Below are 22,926 nucleotides of genomic sequence, written 5' to 3'. Positions count from 1 at the left end.
CATCTATCTGCTATTGTTTGTCTATTTACTGAAGTTCTGTGTTCACAGCAGCTTGGTGAGTTGCACTTTTACTTGAATATAAAAGATCTTGCAGTTCTCAAAGTGGGTTTGGTCCCCTGCACTCTTTTCCATGCGTTACCCTGGTACCTTCGCTTGTAAGAAAGTGGAATAGCTGTTAGCTTTTCAAAGATTGGTTTCAAGTGTATTTAAGCTTCAGTAATGTCTTACACAAACCTCTTGGTTTGGTCTTCACCTCGAGCCACCTCTGCACCACTGAACTTGTCTGATTCATCGCTCTCATCATGCATCAACTGCTGTTCACAAGCTTCCTGCGGCGATGGCTCGACTGCATTTCCATTTGCCTTTGCACACCGTTAGTTCAAAAGACAGTGGGGGCAACTACCCACCTATGGCTCGCCAGTCTGTGTCTGAGTCACAAACGCCTACATACTAACAGTGGTCCTTTTAATGAAGTATATATGTCATCACATTGATCAACCGGAAAAAAGAGAAAAAAGGTTGGAAAGGGCTGGAAGTAAAGAGAGGGCATGAAGCCCACTACTTAGAATAATGGACAGCCGTCTCAAGTATGTAGGTGATCTGTGGGCAGCAGAGTGCCTACATACAGTTGTGTCCAAAATAATAGCAGTGTGATTAAAAAGGTGAGTAAACGTCAAAATCCCTCAAATAAATTGTATTTTAATGAACACAAATGCATTGGGGACACAGCACTTTCTATTTCAAAGCAAGAAAATTGGAAAAAGTAATTGAATTTGATAATATTTTACAGAAAGTCAAGAAATATAATGTTCAAAAAAATAGCAGTGTTGACATCTGTCTTTACAAACTCAAATGTACTGTATAAACTAAGAAATGCTTGAAGATTCAACTTTCCTGAGAATCATAAACTAATATTTAGTTGCATAACCACGGTTTCTGATAACTGCTTCACATCTGTGGTGCATGGAGTCGACCAACTTCTGGCACCGGTCAACAGGTATTGCAGCCCAGGACAATTGTACTACGTTCCACAATTCCTCTGAATTTCTTGGTTTTGCCTCACGAACAGCATTTTTCATGTCAGCCCACAAGTCTTCTATGGGATTAAGGTCCGGGGATTGTGCTGGCCACTCCATTACTTGAATGCGGTTTGTCTGGAACCATGATTTTGCTCGCTTGCTGGTGTGTTTGGGGTCATTGTCTTGTTGAAACACCCATTTCAAGGGCATTTCCTCTTCAGCATACGGCAACATGACTTCTTCCAGTATTCTGATGTACTCAAACTGATCCATGATCCCTGGTATGCGATAAATAGGACCAACACCATAGTACGAGAAACATCCCCATATCATGATGCTTGCACCACCATGCTTCACCGTCTTCACTGTGTACTGTGGCTTGAATTCAGTGTTTGCAGGATATCTGACAAACTGTCTGTGGCCCTTAGACCCAAAAAGAACAATCTTACTCTCATCAGTCCACAAAATATTACGCCATTTCTTTTTAGGCCAGTCAATGTGTTCTTTGGCAAATTGTAACCGCTTCAGCACGTCTTTTTTTTAACAATGGGACTTTGCGGGGGCTTCTTGCTGGTAGCTTGGCTTCACATAGACGTCGTCTGATTGTTACAGTACTCACAGGCAACCTTAGATCTTCTTTGATCCTCCTGGAGCTGATCATTGGCTGAGCCTTTGCCATTCTGGTTATTCTCCGATCCATTTGAATAGTCGTTTTTCTTTTTCTTCCTCGCCTTTCTGGTTTTGGCTGCCATTTTAAAGCGTTTGATATCATTTTAGCTGAACAACCTATCATTTTCTGCACTTCTTTATAGGTTTTCCCTTCTTTGATTAATTCCTTAATCAAAGAACGCTCTTCTTCTGAACAGCGTCTTGAATGACCCATTTTACTCTGTTTTTCAAGGACAAATGCACAGCCAGCATATGCAGCGTCAGTTGCCTTGATCCTTAAATGAGGGCCACCTGTTTAACACCTGTTTTTTTCACATTATCAATGACCTCACTTATTGAACTCGGCACTGCTATTTTTTTGAACACGCCCCTTTCAGTTAATGATTCAGTTTCACAGAATCAGCAGCATGCACGCCATGCCTGTTGGGTCTGTTGGTTTTCTATACCTTTACTAAACCTTCTAGAAACTTACTTGCAGTGTAGAAGTTGAAATTTTAACAAAAACAGTGGTTTATCTTGCTGGTGATGTGGGACTGCTATTATTTTGAACACAACTGTACTTGAGATGTACAAGCTTTTACATTTTCAAGCAGATGTTTACACGATGTGTTGAACATTAGACCAGGCCTAATTGTTATTGCCGATGCTATTGGCATATGATGATATTGGTGTTCTCCACACACTTAAATTCAACTTCAATATCAATTATAAAACACTTGCGCTGCCATTGCAATTTCTTTCTCAAATCCCATATAGTTAATCAGATTGTTTTTAAATTGTTTTCCTCAAGTGGTGTGGAATAAGCCTCAGTGTGTGTGGAAATGATTTACCCCAGAGACATTTGATTATTCCAGCCTATTCTCTGGAGTGTCTAATTTAATGAAAAGTCATTACTGCTCCACCGTAATTAAGCTATCCTTTGAAAAGCCATGCTCAGCTGATTTGGACCGATCCTCAAACTGGGGCTACAGCTTAAGGGTTCATGCTACGTGGCTATGCTTTTTGACAACCCACATTATGTCTAGTAAAACTTCCATAAACATGTGTACATGCACATGACTGGATGAAGACATTTATATTATGTGTTGCTCTGCTGGTGGTTACACCCGCAACATAATCTAAACTGTCAGACAAAACTTGGCACCTATATTAACCACAGTGCCGCGAGATTTAGGTGTGTTATGCTAGTTGCGGTAACTATGAGCCACTAGCCCCTTGTGTTTAGCATGCTAACATGCTAAACTAAAATGGTGAACTGTACAGCTTCACAGAGTAGCTAGCATGGCTGTAGACTCTTAGTCTTGTTTGTTTGTTGACACTATCACCTCTAATCACCTCTAAAGTGAGAAATTCTACAGGTTTTAAGAGGAAGATTGATGTTTTTCAGAATTGCCACCATATTTTCCAGTATTACGAACCAAGCAAAGACAAATGAGCATCCAATGAGTGGTGTACTTATCTGATCAGGTGTGGAGTTGATGTTTATGAACCTGAATGAAAGCGATAACAATCAACTTCTGTATCTGTCTCTTGTTAGACCCTATTGAACCTTGTCTGACCTGAATGATAGAGGAGAAATTGTTGGCTAGAGTGAAGACTAACGTCCAAAGTGGGACCAATAGCATAAAGTAAATATATATTTTGAATAATTCACCAAACTTTGAATTAAAACCCAGGTAACTGAAACAGCTAGAAAGCAGAAGTGTGCAGGCAAAGGAACAGATTCTAAACTGTTAGGTACTATCACAACTAAGTAATTGCAAAGGCTTTTTTTATGACTTAGTTTGCTGAATTTCAAATGTATCAACATAAAACCAAATCACAGAAATCCCAACAACACAATCCCATAACACCAGAGAGAAGAAAGGAAAAAAAATAATAATAAAATGGGTAAAAAGGTCCTTGACCTTCAGAATGGCTGCAGTCACTCCTTTGTGTGAGTGTGTGTGTGTGTTCTGGTTTGCACAGGTTATGCATGTGTAGTTTACAGAGCCTGCCCCACAGTATGTACCTTACCTTCTGTCTGACATCTGTGGGAGGCCTCTGAGTAACAAAGTACACTCGGCCGACAGGAAGCAGGTTAATGGAGTGGGTGCAAATTGGTACTTGATTGCAGTGGTTGGCTGTTCAGTTTCTGAATTGGACTGCCGTCACACAGTTCATGAAATGAATTGCGTGTGGGTGGCACAGGGAGCGGAAGTATTTTTCTTTCTATTTTTCCTCTTTTGATGTGTCACATCAGACGAGCATGTCTGTGGTAGTTTTCACCCGCTCTGAGCAAAGGATGGAGAGGGGAAGAGATGTGGGTATGATTCTGACCCCCAGGCCTTCTCCATAATCCGGAGGATCTTCCCCAAAGTCGGCCTGAGTCTGTCAAATAAGCTGCCGGAGGATCAACTCTGAAGAGGCAATCACTTTTTTTTTTCATAGGTTGTATGATTTGATGGGAAATAACTTTGACATGGTTGCAGGAGATTTTCTCTGCGGTTACGAATACTGAATCAGTATTGCACCAGGACACATTCTTTCTTTAAAATACAATGTTGCAGGATTTTTTTGGGTCACACTGTCATTCCTCTTTCTATTTATTGTTTTTTTTTTATCTTGGCTACGTATATCACTGACAGCGTTTACATTATGAACCAGAGGGATTAGATTATTATTGAGTTAATCTGAAATGTCTTTTTGGACTTTCACAGAAAGCCTGTTGTGAAATGATAGTAATATAATAATCTGGTTCTCTCATAAATCTGTTTATAAAATCATTCGTAGGTAGAAGACAGATAATTTAAATATTTGCACCAGCCTGAGTTCTCAGCTTTTACTCAGTGTCGTGGACACAGCGTGGTTTTCTCCTTCTGTTCTCAGCAGGAGAGTTAGTTACAAATCAGCTAGTAAGGAATAATGGTTATCTACAGCGTGAGCTCTCTTGCCTGCCTCCAGTCTCTCCCTCCCGTGTGAAGAGCGATCTGTTGGAGAGAGCGGCACTTCCACTCTCCCCAGCATGTTACTGGCTCCCTCTCCGATCGCTCTATTAATCTAGATGCACAACTGGTACAAAGTGGCTTTTGCAGAGCAGAGATCCGCGAGCAAGCTCTCACTTCAGAGCGGGAAAACAGGGGAGGGGAGGGGGCTGCGGAGCATGCGCGTCAAAATTCAAAACTCAACAGAGACACGCATGTTTTACTCCCACTCCTATTGCTCTCCGTGGTGCCCACCTAGCCGGGGTGAATATAAAGGGAAGTTTGGAGCGGAGACCTGGTTTTTCATGTAAGGCTTCCCAGCATCTCTTTGTTTTGTTCTTTTTTTTTCTTCTCCATTTTCACTCTCAAGCCATCCCAGTGTGGGAGTGAAAGTGTGTGAAACCTAGCAGGACTTCCAGATCACTAAGCGCGAAAGTCTGGAGGGCATCATGGGGGCTTTAATGGTCATCTTCTCTGTTCAGCCGAAACAAAGAAGCAAGACGAGAGGTAGGCTTGATGGGAAAGGGAGGAGATGGTTTAATTTGAGACATTTTTCACAAGTTAGCAGCTAAACTTATTGCCTAAGAAGAAAGGTAATTGCCTGTTTGAAAAGATTTTTGATCTTTCTTTATGTTGTACTTCAGCCGACTGAATTATTGTTAAAAAAAACATGCACAGATAAACTGTTCTTTCTATGTTTGAGAATATCCGGCATCAGTCTGTGTGTGTGGTTTGGATTTAAGCATCCAGAAAGTTCCCCATTAATCTGCTGTTTGCTCTATAATCCCATCTGAATTCATGTTGCCACACCAGCAGTCCATGAAATTGACTTGAAATCGGCCACCTTTTGGTAAACATTTCAGTCTGAACTCCACAAACTTGCTTGACTTTTTCCATTTGCTTTTCCCAATATTGATTTTACATTGGCAGCACACACGCAGCATGCCACATCGACTCTCTGCCAACGCAGTCGCACGAGCTTATGTTACATCTCTGTCTCTCTGCAATAATGTGCTGATCAGCCTCACCGTCACAGCTTGTCACAGCAACAAAAGATGAGGAAGTCCGGTCTTTATTAAAGAACAATGAAATATTTAGTGGGCGGCCAGTGGACAATAACTGTTCGGGGGTTATATTTAGTGGTGTAGTGGGAGAGAGACAGAATGGATGACACTTAAAGTACAGTAAGTCATATTTCACTGGGGTATTGCGAGAGAGCTTGAAAGCGAAATGAATGAGGGACTCTTTGTAACTCTCTCAAGCAATAGATCACAGAGCGGGCGCTTGTGTGCACTGTAAGCACATTTCACAGGGACCTAGAGAGCAGAACATGGGATCTGGATACACACACAGTGTTACAGTAGATAATACACATGTACTCATGTAACTATATTGCCATGCTTACTTGGAGATAGACCGAACATGTATTGTTTTCAGCTAATATCAAGCAGGTAAAGCAGCATTTTATAAGAGATTGTGTTTGAGAAATAGAGAACACAGCTGTTGGTGGTTGATGACTGACTAGTCTCACATAGCCAGACCTATCTCCACACTTCGGAGAAAGGTCTGGCTCAACCCATTGTCATTCTGCGACAGGGGAAAAAACGCTTGTTTATTGTTTCTTTAAACCAATCACAATCGTCTTTGGCGGCACTAAGCCCAGGGTGCAGCGACGGTGCCCCTGCAAAATGGTATCACGCAGATAACGGAAGGGGAGGAGAATGCCGAATGAAATAGTCGCCCAATGGCACATTTTTACCAACAGCCTACATCTGGTGAGTCAGACTAATGATTGACTGTCTGCTAAGTTCCACCCCCTCAGTTACTATAGCTACGCCTGTCAAGCTTTCCTTTGTCACACAGTGCGTATACAGCTCACAGCGATGAGAGGCAGATTTACCATCAAAATTCACTTCTTTTTTTTTTAAATGGGCCCTTGATTTCAGAGACTTCTTATTTCTAGCTGGTTATGTGCGATTTTAGCGGGTGAAATGACAACTGTTGCAAGCAGACTTTATCAACTGTCGCTAGCTAGCTGATAAGCAGTGTGTTTCACTTTTAACGGTAAAAGAGAAAAAGCTTTTTGGATGAAGTCTAACCAATGTGTTTGGCAAGTGTAAATAAAGAGCTGGACAGAGCCACGAATGTTAGCCTACACCCTGATATAGCATCTGTTACCAGCTTCCACGCAGAACAGTGGACGTGCTATCATGTGCAGGGCAGTCTTTTACGTGACCTGTTGCCCCACAAAATTAAGTCAGCTAATGAAATGCTACTTGGCCTTGGAAGAAACGCTGGGTTAGGTTACTGCTGTAGCAGGGCATGCAAACATTTGCATCTTATTTCAGAGCAGATAAACACACAGTTTAACACTTTTTCTTAACACTTTTCCTCTTGTGTTTTTTAGTTTGGAGAGGCAAAAAAACGACACCATGCTACAAACTATTTAGATGCAGAGTATCGCTCTTTCTACAGCCCCATGTAGACCACTACAGCGTGTTAAGAAATCCAAAGCTTGACATGCCATGACTAGTTACGGAAGCTAAGCTATGATTGGAGAATCACTGTTTGGGGGAGGGGTTTAGTGAACGCTCAATTAGACGATTATGTGGTTTAGTTAATAGATCAGTTAGTTGGTTTAATTGACGGAAACAGCGATTTGATAATTGATTAATAGTTGTAAACAAACAAAGCCAAACATCTGCTGCTTCCAGTTCCTCAAATATAAACAATTGCTGCTTTGTTTTGTGTCATTGTAAGGTGAATATCTTTCAGTTAAAAAAGCTATTTGTAGATGTCACTTTGGGCTCCTGGAAAATGTGATGGACATTGCACATCCTCGAAGAGGGTACAATTAAATAAGTTTAATGTGCAAATACAGCTCAAAACAGTTTTTGTATTAGACATTTCTACCACATATTTTGTCAAATCATGTAACAATCTGATTCACACTATGTGGTGCTCTTTAGATGAGGACAAAATAATAAAACATGTACTGTCGAAGAGACCTTAGTGCCACTCCACTACCCACTCTAATGCATTCCATTAATTTTCATAGCTGCACTCATCTGCATGACAAGAGATGATGGTCCCATAAGCACCCATCGGAACTCTGACCTCCATCTCCTTTTCAAACTCACCCTGCCCGGCTTTGAGTGTTCCCACCATGTTCCAAATATCCCAAGATAAGAGACGTGCCAGCGTCATTATGGTGGTACTCGCTGATGTGTTTGGCCTTGTTGTGCTTTCTGTCAATATTATTTTCAAATGTCTTTCCTGTTTGTGTTGTCAGGAGCCGTTATGAGTACAGATTGTGTAGGAGTGAGATAGACTCAGATGTGGAGTTGCTCGAAGGGAAACAGCAAAACATTAACTATGACTCAGGCTACCAACTGGTAAATTAAAGTTGATGCTGTTTTTGGTGCCTTTCAGTCCATAAAAAGAGTACAAAACCTCAATGAAATTTGTTCAACAATGTCTGATTTCCAGAATAAAAGCACCATCAGTTTGGTTGTTACTAAGCTGAAGTAATAAGTAATGTAAACTAAGTTGAGCTCTGCGGTTTGGTTTCTTGAGCTATTTCCTCGTGACATTAACACAAGGGGTGATGGAGATGTCCAGTGTGGCTCTTGTTGCTGGCCCCGTCTCCTTCCAGGCCTTCTGGTGTTTACAGAACCGAGTGGAGACTTTGGACGACCACAGGGAGAGCAGCTGTCATTTTTGGGGGTAGCCATGCCACCAATCACCATGCTCGCTCATAGCCAAATCTGATCACATGAAAAACAAGACATTTTCCCTTTCTGTTGAAAATGCAAACATTCAGAGCCAACATCCACACTCTTCAAATGAGTAATCTCTGAGCTTTAGATGCCCTAGCTGAGTATAATGACAGCAAAGAAATCTATTTAAACTTCTTCTTTAGTCTGAAAAAAGACCCAGACTACCAGTTCTTACTGTATTCAGAGAAAGTGTCTTCGTCAAAAGGCACATAATTACTGTGAAAATGAACCATATGCCCAAAGCACTTCGAACTGATCTCATTGAATTTTTCCAACCCATCTGTCACAGGCAGCATTCTTCACAGAACTACTCGTCTTGTTCAGAAGTGAGGGTGGATGTCACAATGTGACAGATTTGAGAGAACATTTAGTATGCACATGGTTCTTTAGCACTCTCATCTCACCTAAGGTCCAAGTCTATTGGTCCATATCACAGTATTAACTACAAGCCAATGAGAAGTCCTCCAAGGACTCTGGTAAATGCCCAGTGGTCATTGATATAGGGTACATGATGTTCAGAACTTAATTGTCTTTTATGAATTACTCTGAGCTCCTATAGCCTGCAGAGCAGCACTTAATCAAAGATTCGTCCAACACGTTCCTGATAGAAGGAATTTTAAAAAGGCATACAGGTGAATCTATAGTCTCCCAATGGAAAATGATCTCGAAAATGAAAATGAAATGCATTTCTTCTCCCAACAGTTGGAAACTGTCATTGATTTTATTAAGCCATATGGTGTGTTAAAGACTTCAGACATCCATATTCTCTGATATGCAAATGTACAAAGGCTACCTTTACATGAGGAAATGAGGAGGGGTCACCTACACAGCTGCCAGTTCCCTCTGGTTAATTTTTTCCCTTTGTTATCAGCACGTTATCTCAGCCCTTTTCAAAGTCACTGTTTCATTATACTGTATTGGTTTTTCAGTTCTCTAAATTAGCATTTAAATTGAAAATCGAAGCCACATCAGTTGGCTTTTGGGCTGCAAGCTTGTTTTGAGTTTCCCGTCGTGGCATGGCACTTGGGGCAGCAGCTTGTACTGTGAAATTAATGACTCCATTCCCATAAGGCACAGTGACCAGTATTAAGAGGGCTCACTTTGAACTGGATTAATGAGCAGCATCCTGTTCAGAGAAGCTCCGCAGGTGCAGGAAAGTGGGCTTAGCCATGTACAGACAGTGATGTGGCTCACAGTGGGTCATGGCAGCGCATACTTACATCTGCAGAGCAACCACAGATACTTAGTGTCAACCCAGGGTGCAGTCAAGGTTCACTTTAACACCTCCTTCCCCACCATAATGTAGACAGTTTGGATCCATAGTGCTCTGTACATTTTGTGAAATGTCAGTATAATGTTGCAAGTGAAGATATTTTATATGATCGGTTTTATCAAGTAACATCATATTGATGATATTACAGCATGTTAATAATTAAAGCTACCAATTAAAGCCTGGAAGTTCTTTTCCTCTCTGTCTAGTTACATCTTGTGCCTGCAAAACGTCTATCACCTTTGCGACCCCCTCCTCTAGAAGCTTCCTATTTATCAATTAACATCAGCTACAGTTTTTATTGGTCCAGTGGCACCGTCAAAATGCAAAGTGAGTAGATATTTGTTGATGTTTGTGATGTGTAGATGTAAAGTTCTATAGGTAATTCATTTTCATTCAGAGATACAGAAACGGTTTTTGGTTTAGTTGAATTCAAACTTCATCATAATGAATGAAATCATTTCAATCATATGAAAGAAAAGATTGAATGAAAACAAATGTAAACATAGTAGAAACAATTGTTTCAGGTTTAGTTGTATTTACAGAAGTAAATCCTCCCTCTACTTGCACTCCAGCAGTTTTGACTCATTGATCAGCTTCTCCTGGTTTTCTCTAACGGGTTCAGAGCTTTGAGTTGTTGATTCTTGCTGTTTCCACTTGATGGCAGCAAAATCAAACAAACAAGCTTCTTGGAGTGAGAGGAAGCAAAAGAAACAGTAGTGCTTTTTAATGGACAATTTTTCACAGTTGCTTTTAACAGTCGCCAAAAGCGCAACGTCACACAACTGTTGTAGAACGGGATGTTGGGCTGACATAGAGGAACCCTGAATGCCCTTTGATATTGTTTTCTATTAAAACCAAGACCTTGTTTGATTTGATTGCATGTGTACTTTGTATTAGGTTATGTTCTCTTTCCAAGAAAATGTCTTGCACAACAAATTTGACTGCAAACTCATTGTACTGTGATCCAGTACTAGGAATTTAACAAGACCCAAATCACATTAATTTGCAATTAACCATATTATTTGAAGGTTACAGGCCACTGGGGCTTTCCACCGTAATTTCTCTAAACAAATGGAAAACATTCATTTGTTTTAACTCCATTTTGCAGCGCTACACTTTGTCTGGAGATGGGAACTCAATTGTAACTTAATTCAAGTAAACAGAAGGAAACGGATTCTTCTTTAAATAAGTGAGATCAATTCTTTCTGTTGTGTTCATTTACATTAAGAGGAGGTTTTAACTGCAGGCCCACCAATCACAGTTTTAATCACTTTGATTTAAATAGGCCTAAATATAGGGAGGAGACAGAGGGCTATTGAAATGGCTAATCCCTTATTGTGAATACTTGTTGAGAAATCGTACGCAACCAGAAAATTCCAGTTGATTTTATGCTTCATGCAGATATTGTAGATACAGGAGATGGTCAGCATAGGTGATTTAGTCTCCATAGACCAGCAAGTCTCTGATTGAAAATCAGAGGATTGAATGGTGTAAAGTAAGGAATTCCTTCAAATGTTTTGGTGCATGAATAAGTTGAATATATTAAAGGTTTGACTGGCAATATTTTCAATATTTTCCTACTTACCCAATCTGTCTACGGCTCTCAGCACCAGTCCGTTCCTACTAAAGATGTAGATATTTATAAATGGGTCACACATGTATACTTTTAATTTTAAATAAGCCTAAATAGTTTCCTAAAACAGCCGGGCACCAAATGTTACTCAAATAGGTGGAAATTTTCAGCAACGGATTGATACAAATTGTTTCTCTAATGAGTATATAGGTATGTGGATTTGAGTCAAAAAACACTACAGTGCCCATATTCAAGGTATTGAAGGTCATCCATTGCTACAGTGTTGATCTATTCAATAGTTTTTGGACATCGATGGAGCTCTATGGCCCAGAGGAATAAGAGACGTCAGGCTTTGGCTACGCAGGCAATACTTTGTATTGTTTGTAAGATACATTTATTGTTTGGTCGTTTGAATGGGATTTGCTCACAATGATGCTTTCAAATGACATATGAAAGTCATCTAGGGACAATCAGCATAAGCAAACTTGCATCCAGTTTTGTTTTCAAACATCAATATGTAATAAACTCATAGCCAGTTTACATTGTTTGTGTATTATTATAATCACAATCATAATTATCACAATTCCCAATGGGTATCAATGACTCACTACCTTATTTTCATTTTGGACTGATGCACTGCTCATGTGATACTGATGACCCAGTTTGCAGGTGCTGCAGACGTTCTCTGCCACCTACAGTAAAGTGCGTGCTCCCAGCTTTAACCAACACACAACAATGCTCCGCACTGGCAATTACCTTCATCACCAATCACACACTGATTGATACAGCATACTGTGTGCTGATGACATGCACAAACCTTGATTATTTTCATTAACATTAGCCAAGGGCCTTGATTACACCCTATGCAAAGTTGTGAGGTGATTGGAGAGCAGATGTTGGAAAGTTTCTGTGAGATTAGGTCATGTTCTGGTATTTAGTGTTGAATAGACACAAAAAGTAAAATCTCACATCCTTTCAAATTAAAACACCTGTGGAAGTTTGTTTCCTCTCTGTCTAGTTACATCTTGTGCCGGCAAGACTTCTATCACACCTTCTTTTCACCTTTACGACCCCTTTTCTCTGGGAGCTTCCTACGCAGGTGCTTATCCTGTCATGTCCAAAGACAACACACATACCACCACACACACACATACACACACACACACACACACACACACACACACACACAATCTCTGGGCTCAGGAGCTATATTTGGCTCTTGCTTAGCTGCCACATATAAAGAAAAGTAACCGGTAGTGGGCTAAATGAGCCGCCCAATAGCGTGCGCAGAGGTTGTTTCCATGGTCTTAACAATTCCCTTTGAGCTGACGAGCTGTGAAGATGAATGTGGGATCAGTTCCATCCCTGAGAGGATGTGCAAGGGACCTTATGTGTGGACCAGCTTTTAATCAATCATTATTGCATTTTTAAATTTGAAAGAAGCCTCAAGCTCCTTTCATCTGCATTTGTTAGCCAGGTGTCATAAGTTTATATGGCCCATTTTAAAGACACATCGAGGTCACACGTGATTCGTGGAAATGTCTGTTTTAGTATCTATTGGATGTGATGCAGTGAAGGAAACGGGCATGAATTTTCTGGGTTTTAAAGGTGGACTGAAGACTGTTAGATCATTTTATAAATTGACATGTTAATCATGTTTAATCCTTGATATTGAAAAATACAAAGCAAATAGTGCTATCCTCTGAGAGAATCAGGAGACACCAGATGAATTATTTTCCTGACTGCAGGCACAATTCTACTCGCAACCTCCGAGTCCTTCCTTCTCTGCTGTGTTGTCCTCCTGCCTGACCTCTGCCTTGTCCTCTCTCCCTGAAGGTTTCGTGCTTTATTTTAAGTCCGGGTGATGGTGAGGTCACACACACACACACACACACACACACACACACACACACACACACACACACACACGTGTGGGTTATTTCTCTAGCTGACATCTTAGACTGATCAGTTCACGCACAGCTTCCCTGTTGAGTCTTTTAGTTCCTTAACAGAGTAAATATTGAGAAGGTGGGAGATGTAAGAAATCTTTTCACATCATTGGCTTAGGGATGAATTACAAGGTGTTCTTTCTGTCAGTGAACAGCAATTGTGCTGTGATTTGCTGATATTATTCAGACAAAAATCAGTGTTTGAATATGGCTGGAAGCACACCTTATCACAAACTGTCTTTTAGAATAAAAATATATATAATATGTTTTATATATTATATCATCACAGGTCGTCTGTTAAGTTTGTTAGTCTTTTACCTGTCTTAATCGGAAGTATTTTGCAAGTAAGTATAGATGTTTTGCAATATTAAAACTGACAAGGAGGATATGCATGTGCTAATTTATCTGCAGACATTTTATTTCTGTATGTATATTGTGAATTGTAGATATATAGTATATTGTGTGAAATAAAATGGCATCTGATTTGTTTTATGAAACATGGAATCCATCATAGATAAAATGAAAACCATGTATAATTTACACCTGCTTAAACATATAATTTGTGTTGTGACCTCTAATTAACACAGGTAATTTGTACTCTTCTGTACTTCATAATTTTCTTCTAATGACAAGTGGCCTTTTTGCCCTAATCAGGAGTAAAGCTTAATGTTGTGGTTTATTATTGTCAGATGAGGAAAGAGAAAATAACATCCAGAACGTAATTCAGTGGACAAAAAGCAGTAATTATACACAAAATGATTAAATAATGAGCACAGTTTGAAGGGATAGAAATTCATTTGGATAAGTTTTGTTGATGTAACAAGATTAAGAGTCTACAGCCACGCTAGCTGCTCTGTGGGGCTGTACTTGGGCACAATGGTGCTTTGAGGTAAATGCTAACATCAGCATGCTAACATGCTCACAACAACAATGCTGTTGATGTTTAGCAGGCATAATGTTTACCATGTTCACCATCTCTAAAGTTATTACAATTCTTGAGGGGTACATGAATGGGTGAACCAAACTTCATGGCAGTCCATCAAATATTGAAGAGATATTTAACTCAAAACCACATGGTGGCGCTAGAGGAAAAGTCAGTGGATCATTGAAGCCCGTGAGATTCATCCTCATACAGTGCTTAACAAATTTATTAGACTGCCTGTCATAAAAACGAGAAAACACAAATATTTTAGAAATCTGTCAAAAACTTGTTTCAAATTAAAAATTGTATTGTTATTTATTAGGCAAATAACAAACTGGAACAACTAAATAGTCCTTATTCACATATATTAACCAAAGATCTTATATATTAATATTTTGTATGACCTCCTTTGGCTCTGATAACTGCTTGCATTCTTGCTGGCATTGTTTTTATGTACTTTTTGACAGTCTCTTTTGTTATTGAGTTCCAAATAGTTTCTAGCTGTTCCCAGAGACTTGCTTTGGACGAAACTTTTGTGCGATCTATTTTTGAATTCAATAAATCCCAGATCTGTTCAATAGGATTCAAGTCTGGACTTTGACTTGGCCGGTCCATCAGTTCCAGTACTCCAGATTCCTTTTTCTTGGTCAAGTAGTCTCTGCACAGCTTTGCAGAATGCTTGGGGTCATTGTCTTCTTGGTATATGAACCCACGACCAATCAGGTTCTATCCAGAAGGGATTCCATGATGCACCAAGATGTTGTGGTAGACCTTCTTGTTCATGATACCGTCGATTTTAACAAATTTGCCCATGCCGTTTCCACATATGGAACCCCATACCATAATGGAATCTCCACCGTGTTTCACTGTGGGTGCAATGCATCTAGCATCAAAACGTTCTCCAGCTTTTCTGCAGACATAAACACGACGATGCTGACGAAGAGTTCAAACTTGGACTCGTCCATCCAGAGTTCCTTCTTCCAGTCATCTACAGTGTTTGTGCTCCCTGGCAAATTTTAGGCGCTTTTGGATGTTTGCAGGCCTCAATAACGGCTTCTTAGCAGCTATTCTTCCCTTTAAGCCTTGTTGCTTCAGTCGTCTGCTTATGGTCATTCTGGAGACTTTCTCAGATTCTGATCTAGAAGCATTAATCTCTGCCTGAAGATCAGCAGTGGTCTTCCTTCTGTCTCTAGTACTTAAACCTTACATCTGCTTCAGTTAACTTTCATTTTCGGCCTCTTCCTTGACGCATTTTGTAAGTAGCAGTCTCTGCAATCGAGTCCATAGCATACTTGACCACACTGTGAGAACACTTTATGTCTTGCCCTATTTGTCTCAAAGACCATCCAGCATCATGAAGTGCTTTAATTCGGACTCTTTCTTTCTCAGTGAGTTCCCTACGGAATTTCAAACTGAATTCATGTTTTTACACCCAAATTTGAGCCAGTACACTGGAATTCTCTGAGAAGTCAGAAATAAATCAAGAATAACATACAACCACTAAAACAAAATTTTCTGTTCAGGAATGCAAGTAAATAACTGTAATTTGGCATCTCAATCAAAAAATAATAATGTGCTTTCCTATTTTTTTTCAGCTTTTTTGTAAAACAGTAAATTTGAAAATTCATGGATAACAACAATAATTATATTTTAGCATTAAAAATATCATTTTGATTAAAGAGCTTGCACATACTGGTGGATTAACCATTACAGAAACATAAAAAAATATTTTGGTAATCAGCAATACTGTTAATATAGGGCAGCGGTGGCAAACACCTTACACTGGGTGGTGGTCTATTAAATTTGTTAAGCACTGTATATATAATATCAATAAATGTGAGTACATGTGCATCGTCTCCATCGTGAACAAAAAAGCGAAGAATCATGGCTTCACACACCCAAACCAAACCCCGAACACTACTCTGTTTGCCACAGCAACTGATGGATCACCACTATCTCTCATCCTCCTTTTTTTAGCATTCTGTCCATCATTTCCCTCTCCCTCTGTCACAAGGATCAGGTTCGCCCCCCTCCTCTCCCCTCTCCCCTCTTCCCTCCTTGCCAATTTTTTCCATTCTCTCCTCACGCCCCCTCGTCTTTATCCTTGCACTCCACCCCCCCACCTTTCCTTTCTCTTCCACACACTTCTTCTCTCCCTCCCTCCCTCTCTGACTTGTGCCGGTCTCTCGTCAGACCCAGAGATGCAGGGCTCTTAAGTGGAGTTAAATGGCCTGCAGACAGTGCTGCATGCTGAGCTCTGCGTCTTCGGCCATGGGCAGGCTGTGACCCATCCGACATGTTGACTATGAACTTGGAGGGACTGGAAATGATAGCGGTGCTGGTGGTTGTGGTCCTCTTTGTTAAGGTGCTGGAGCAGTTTGGCTTGTTAGCAAATGACTATGACGGTAAGGAAATGGCAAACTCCTTTTTTTTCTTCTTTTGGTAGCGATCAACCACTTGTTGGTGCCAAAGTTTAAAACCACAGAGTATAGTTTGTTGGAACTGTATACTGAATGTGAGCTTGTCTGAAGCGTCTGCCAATTTTTGTGTTAAACACATGTTAAGACAAAGTGCCTCTCAAGATGTTGAGTCGTGATTCAGGGCTCCCATGTGTTTCTCTCATCTTACTGGTTAAAATATATGATAGTGCGTCTGTTTCTAGCTATGTAGACATTCATATTTTGTGAACATTTTGGCCTCCCACTGTATGATTCTTCAGTGGTGTGTCATTCACGTTGTAAGGTCAACTTTCAGTCTGTCACTCATCAAACTGAAGCCTCTGCATCTGTCCTTCAAGCTATTTTAATTTAATGTGTCACATGATTCACCTGACTTTGCTGCTAATTGGCTCAACAGTCATGATGATTCACGTAGGCCAAATATTATAATCTGACATTATACTTTTAATCCTTTAGTTTTTTTTACTTTTCATTGTATCTCAATATCATTTCAAGCTATCACTTCCACATCCAATAGCCTTTGTAACGTCTTGACACTTAGCTTCCACTTTGATTGTTAGATTATTAAATTTGAATGAAATTAGATTGGATGCTTGCATCATCTGTGGGTTGGCTAACTTGTTTATCCAAATGAGAATGTGACAGTTGACAGGACTGATTGTGATTCTGCAGCAGCTGGAACCTTGAGAACCTGGACCAGCACCATTATGGCATTTGCTTTTCTGTTGTTACCCTGGAATGAAAAGGGTGAAATCAAAATGAGATTGGGTAATATGTTGCCCCTTCTGAAAGTAGTGCTAATGAGTTGGTTGTAAAGGAAGAGTGAAGAACAAATTTGTCCCCTTTTTAATGATGGGAAGTTGGCACAAAGTTATGTCGCTCCTCAGTAGTGGTGCAGCGATTTGTGTACATGTTGACTGTGAAAGACTTGTGCTTCACTTTCTTTTCCATGTTTTCCACGGAGCTCAGCAGAGAACAGTGGCTGAACTTGAGCCCACTGGAGATTTGTCGAGGTGCCACACTGATTCTTCCCCTTCAGAGATAATATTCAGGAGTTGGGTGTCTCTGGTGCTGAAGACCACCTGTTATTTACTGTGCTGCCAAGCTGTTTGCCTTACGGCTGGGCTTTCACAAGTGAGAGGCAAACAAGCATCTTCCAACCAGCCAGAATAAAAGAAGCTTGTGTTAGTGTTGCTCATTTGACACCTTAAAATTGATATATTTGCTTATTTTAGTTATGAATGTTTTTCTTTCAAACTGGGCCTCATTATTGGTTTTTACTGTAGTGCTGTATTTCTGTTCTTGGTGTAAAATCCCAAACAATATTTTTATGTGAACGCCCACTTAAAACACTCAAACCACAATCACATTCATGTGTGGGATTGTGAAAATCCCACTAAAGCCTTTCGACCATTTTGGTCCCCACTGTCTGTTTTAACTGAGATACGCAGTTTGTCTTTTTTTGCTTAAGTGCCTTTAAATGTTTTTTCTGTCTCGTTGATGAACTCAACTAAATCTGAAGAAAATACTACCAATATGCACAATATGTTGTCACACATTTAAAAGCTGAAATACATAAATTCTTACATATTTTTTCCACTACACTACGTAAAAAAAAAGTGATATTTTAAAAGATTTGTTTTCAGCTTTGAAAATTGTTTTTACTTCAGTGGATACTGGTGGAAAATGATTTACAATGCCAAAAAATGCCATTAAATTAGTAATTGCTTAAATTGAAAACATGATGATTGATTTCTGGCAGTTTGGAAATTTGCCTAACTTTGAAATCAGCTCTATGCCAGAAGTCCATTATGTTAATTAAACATGCAGACTATTTGATAAATAACTGTCATGCACTGATTTGAATTACTAATTCATTTCATGCAGAACTGTTATATTAACTGTAATATTTTAAAGAAGAGGAAAGGGCTTAATCATTGTAATTTGATAGTGTTTTCTCAAATGTTACCGGGGAAGTGATGCAGTAGGGCATCCACACAGCTGCTTTGCTCATCTGAAGTGAAATTTTGCATGTTTAATGCTGGAGTCTGTATGTTAGGCTACAGTTTTACTGTATTTGTAAACGCTTTTACAAATGTCCCTAACTTTGCCCAAGGAAATTCTATTTTTCTGCTTATAGTGAAAGGTTGCCTTTTTTTAATGGTGCCTACACTACCCAGCATTCACACCAGAAAATACAAAAGAAATTCTTTGGGCTGCTCATTACTCTGTGGTACTCTCCCACTTGATGGCTTTTTGGTCAAAAATAGACTTGCAACACAGCCGGACGCAAATGGCTCTTTTCAGTCTCAGTGCCTCTCTTTAGTGGCGTGACAGTGGCGTGCCACCAGCGTACGGGTACTTGACAGCTAACAGCAGCCGCCTTTTGATATGGCAGTTTCTGCTAATTATTCCCCTGCTGAAGGTGTGGCTTTCATCAGCCAGGGAGGGATGTAATGAATGATTCCAATTACAAATGGACAAAAACACAGTGCAAAATCAGATTGTCACTTGTAATTTCAACTCTTGGACTGCAAATTGTAGAGATAGGGGACAGATTTCCTTTTTTTTTTTTTTTTTAATTCTTTCACACATACATGCTCTTTGAGAGCCAATTATTACATTATCTGACCTTTAAGTTGCATGCCACATGGCATCATCCTAAGATAAAATACATTCTTTCTTAAAGTATTCTATTTGGCTCTGATGCGTTAAAAGGTTAACTTGTATTTTAATCCAGTATCAGAGCAACGCTTGTATCCAACTGTCAAACGCAGTGCACTCTCCATGCCTCCAGTCTCACCTGTCACTCCACTGAGTCGAGCCATCTGGGCCCCATACTGTATGCTGTGTTTGTAGAGCTACAGCATATCTTAAAACATGACTGTGACACAGTATCCCCCCATTGTTACAGGTTTTACTCCCTATAAATCCTTTCTGAAGCGACTGCGCTGTGTTTATTGATCAGGCTACACATTCTGTGTGTCTTTGACTCACTAAGTATGTGTTTTTCTCAGGCAGCGTGTGGTACATTGGTGTGATGTAAAGCTGTGATTCAACATGGCAAATGGCTCTCTGTTATCAAGTAGAGAACTGTACATAAACAAGAATATAAATGGATCGAGTTCAAACTGCTCAGGGAGACGTGATGATTTGAACAAAGGCCTAAGTTGCGCACAGCTTCAACAATAGTCTTCCACATTCCTGTTTATCACAAAAAGCATGTGGTTTGGATGCACAGAGGAACCTAATATTTTCCAATGTAAATGAACAATGGAGTAAAATATTGTTTGCATCATACTGATATTTGAAAAGATCATTTGTTAATGCATATGGGTGCTTTACACCACATGATTTCTTGGAGAAAGAGACACATACAGTACTGTAGTACTAAATCTTTGGCATGCTAGCTGCCATGATGTTGCTTTTAGACGTCTTTTGTTGATGCGTTTCATCCTGTTACTTTTATGGATGATAAAACAACATATTATACTAGTTTTGTGTGCCAGAGAACTTTTCAAAATAATAGAACACCAAGCTTACTTCCATCATAGCACCAACAAAATGATATATTTTACATTGTCTGCACAAACAAGTGCATTAAAAGCTCATAAATATGAGCTCATAAGTATATTAAAAGCGCTGTTCTTTGAGTTAAAGTGCTCATTTGTAAGTTGGGAAGGAAGCAAAGAAAAAACTAATATGTTTGGGTTCTTAGCAGCAGTGCTGCCTCTGTAAGTATATGGATTTAAGACGAAACCTTCGTAAACATTCTCTTTGATTGAAGTACATGTGAGAGTTAGTAGATGTGCCAGCAGAGGGAACCAAAGCTTTCTGTCAGCCAGTCACACCAGCTACTACATGGTATTGAAATGGAGAGCTAATTTAAGCAAAGCCAGGCTCTTTCCCCACGTTCTGACAACTACTAAAATCAAATGAATACACGGCAGTTCTGTGTAGATAAATTAGTTAAATGTCCGACATCCTGCCAATCTCATTTACACTAGATCTTTCAGTAGACTTTGAACCATTCAATCAATTTACCGAACAATGGCTCAGTCAGGTAAATTATTGGGCAGTGGTTGTTAAGGAGAATGTTAACTTAATCTATATTAAAGAACAGTGTAACAAAGTGCTTTACAACCAGATAGAAATTAGGCAACATAATACTGTACACAGTAGAAATGCATTGTGCAGCTAGACAGAAAATCAGGCAACAGCTGACCACTTACATAAATGTCAAGTGCAAGAAATGTGCAAGTAACCAACAAATAACAAGATGTGTTAAAAGCAAAGTGCAAAGCATAAAATGTAGTGACATCAACTTGCAAAAGGATGTCTGTAAGGCCAGACATCATCTGAGCAGGCATCTTAAAGCAGCTAAGGGCAAGAGTTGAAACTGGTCAACACAGATAAAAATGTCCCCTCCTAATGGTTTGCTTTTTACATTTTTGTAAGCTGAGCCTGATCCACCTCTGTGATCCTGCTCGCTACCTTGACATGCTTTCAAAGGCCTTTTTATTACTTGACAGGTTAAGGATGACGTACACCGCCACAGTGCAAAAGGTTATAGCTAATTTGCTAAGTTTCAACATTACAGGGATGATGTAACAATTACACATTTCAGCAGTCATCAGTGTCTACAGTATAAAAATGGGAAGATAACAGAGAAGCCAGTGCTTGAATAGAGCAGGTTAAATAAATTTGTTGTTGCTGTGTTATGAAATGGCGAGTTTGTGCATTCAGTTAGAAATCTAACCCATCTGTTTGCTTTTTTTAATATGTGTACTATAGTTCCTATTCACATTAGCAATGCTAATGTGCACATTAGCATTGCTAATGTGCTCTTTATTGCCTTCTTTTTACAATTCTAAACAAATGAGTTGGATATTATTCATTGAAGAAATATTAAAAACTCTACAATTTATTATAATTTTTGGTAATAGCCTGAAGTCTCAGACAGGTATTACAGACATAATGTTGTGCCCCATAGCTTTCCACTGGATTACACAATGTTAGTGGTGTTTCCACAGACATTAGCTTTACTCTGTCATCAATCACAGCACTGATAAGGGAGCTACTAGTGACTCTCTCTCTGCAAAAGATTGTTTTCTGCCTTGATTGAGAAAACACTTGAGTTGGAGCTGTTGAGTAAAGCCATATTGTTGATTACGGAACCTGTGCAATCAGTGCAGTTTGAGCTACCTGGCTTTGTAATTAGTGAAGGTAATTTTTGCCTTCAACCTTCTGTTTCAGCATTTGAGCAACCATGACCTGTTTACATACTGAGCATTAGTAGAGTTAGTATTACGCCTCTCTATTAATGAATCAATGAGCATTTATTTCAGTTTTTTCACGGTTAACTGATCTTTCCTTGTTGCTGCAGGCTTGGAAATGCTCTCCGAATGTCCCATTCCTTTCAGCATGACCTCTTTTAATTGCAGTAAGGATTTGCGAGTCCCAAATTTGTTTTATGGCTCTTTGATTGGTCCAAATAGCAAGAGCTGTTTGGCAATTTGTCAGACTTTCAAGCTACTACTTTGTCTGCCCTCTAAAATCCATCATAAAACCTAGATGGAAGCAGTTTTTTTGTACTTGGTTAAGGCCTCATCGTTAAGGAAAACTCACTGTTTGTAAATGCATACATTTATGTGAACCATAGTATGAAGAATCCACTGTAAGAATGCATTATATAGACATTATACTTACACCACAGTACATTTATGTACTGAATGCTACTCTCTCTCAGTTATAGTGAGAAAGTAGAGGAGTTGCTTACAGGGTTTGAGTCTGTTGGCCTTCTCAGCTGGATCGTATCAGAGCACCAGTCTCAGGAAGTCTTCGGGTTTGCCCTCTGTGCCAGCTTGGTGATGTGCTTTGCTCAAAGGCGCTTTAGAAAGCGTTGTCTTTTAGTGTGAGCCATGCAACTGGAAACCTTTCCATCGCTGGTCAGTCAGTTTAACATCAGGGCATTGCTGAGCAGCTCAATGATTCTTATTAGAAATTATATATTTATGGAGTTTTAGACTGAAATATGACCTCATTTTGCTATTAACCCATTTTCCTAATAATAATTTTCTTTCTACATTGATTCTTGATTTGAGTCTAATCATATTGCCATTTGCTATGAATTGATTATAGTTACAGTTAAACTGGGAACTTGTTTGAGCTTTTCCTTCACAGATGTGTGAAAGCATGGACGAAGCATGAGCTCATGGAAACATGTAGACTTTTGCTTTTAGTGTTCTCTCAGTTTCTGCATTTGTGCAGAATTCTCACCCATTATTTTGCCACCTCCTGATATAACACTCGGCCTGATT

General features: G+C 39.6%; 1 protein-coding gene across 2 annotated transcripts in view; it reads left to right on the top strand.

Moving 5' to 3' along the window:
• The window catches only part of kcnip4a (potassium voltage-gated channel interacting protein 4a), a 124,564-nt gene that overhangs the window by 68,333 nt on the left and 33,305 nt on the right, over positions 1–22,926 (top strand). The window contains exon 1 of one of the 2 annotated variants that reach the window (XM_070929567.1): positions 16,453–16,552. The exons of the other annotated variant lie outside the window; for it this stretch is intronic. Coding sequence (XP_070785668.1) covers positions 16,453–16,552 — 100 coding nt within the window. Of the gene's footprint in view, positions 1–16,452; positions 16,553–22,926 lie in introns of those variants that run through there. 2 annotated transcript variants of the gene reach the window in all.

Source organism: Enoplosus armatus, chromosome 23, assembly GCF_043641665.1.
Source record: "Enoplosus armatus isolate fEnoArm2 chromosome 23, fEnoArm2.hap1, whole genome shotgun sequence".
Lineage (NCBI taxonomy): Eukaryota > Metazoa > Chordata > Actinopteri > Centrarchiformes > Enoplosidae > Enoplosus > Enoplosus armatus.
This window is presented reverse-complemented; position numbering and strand designations above follow the sequence as displayed.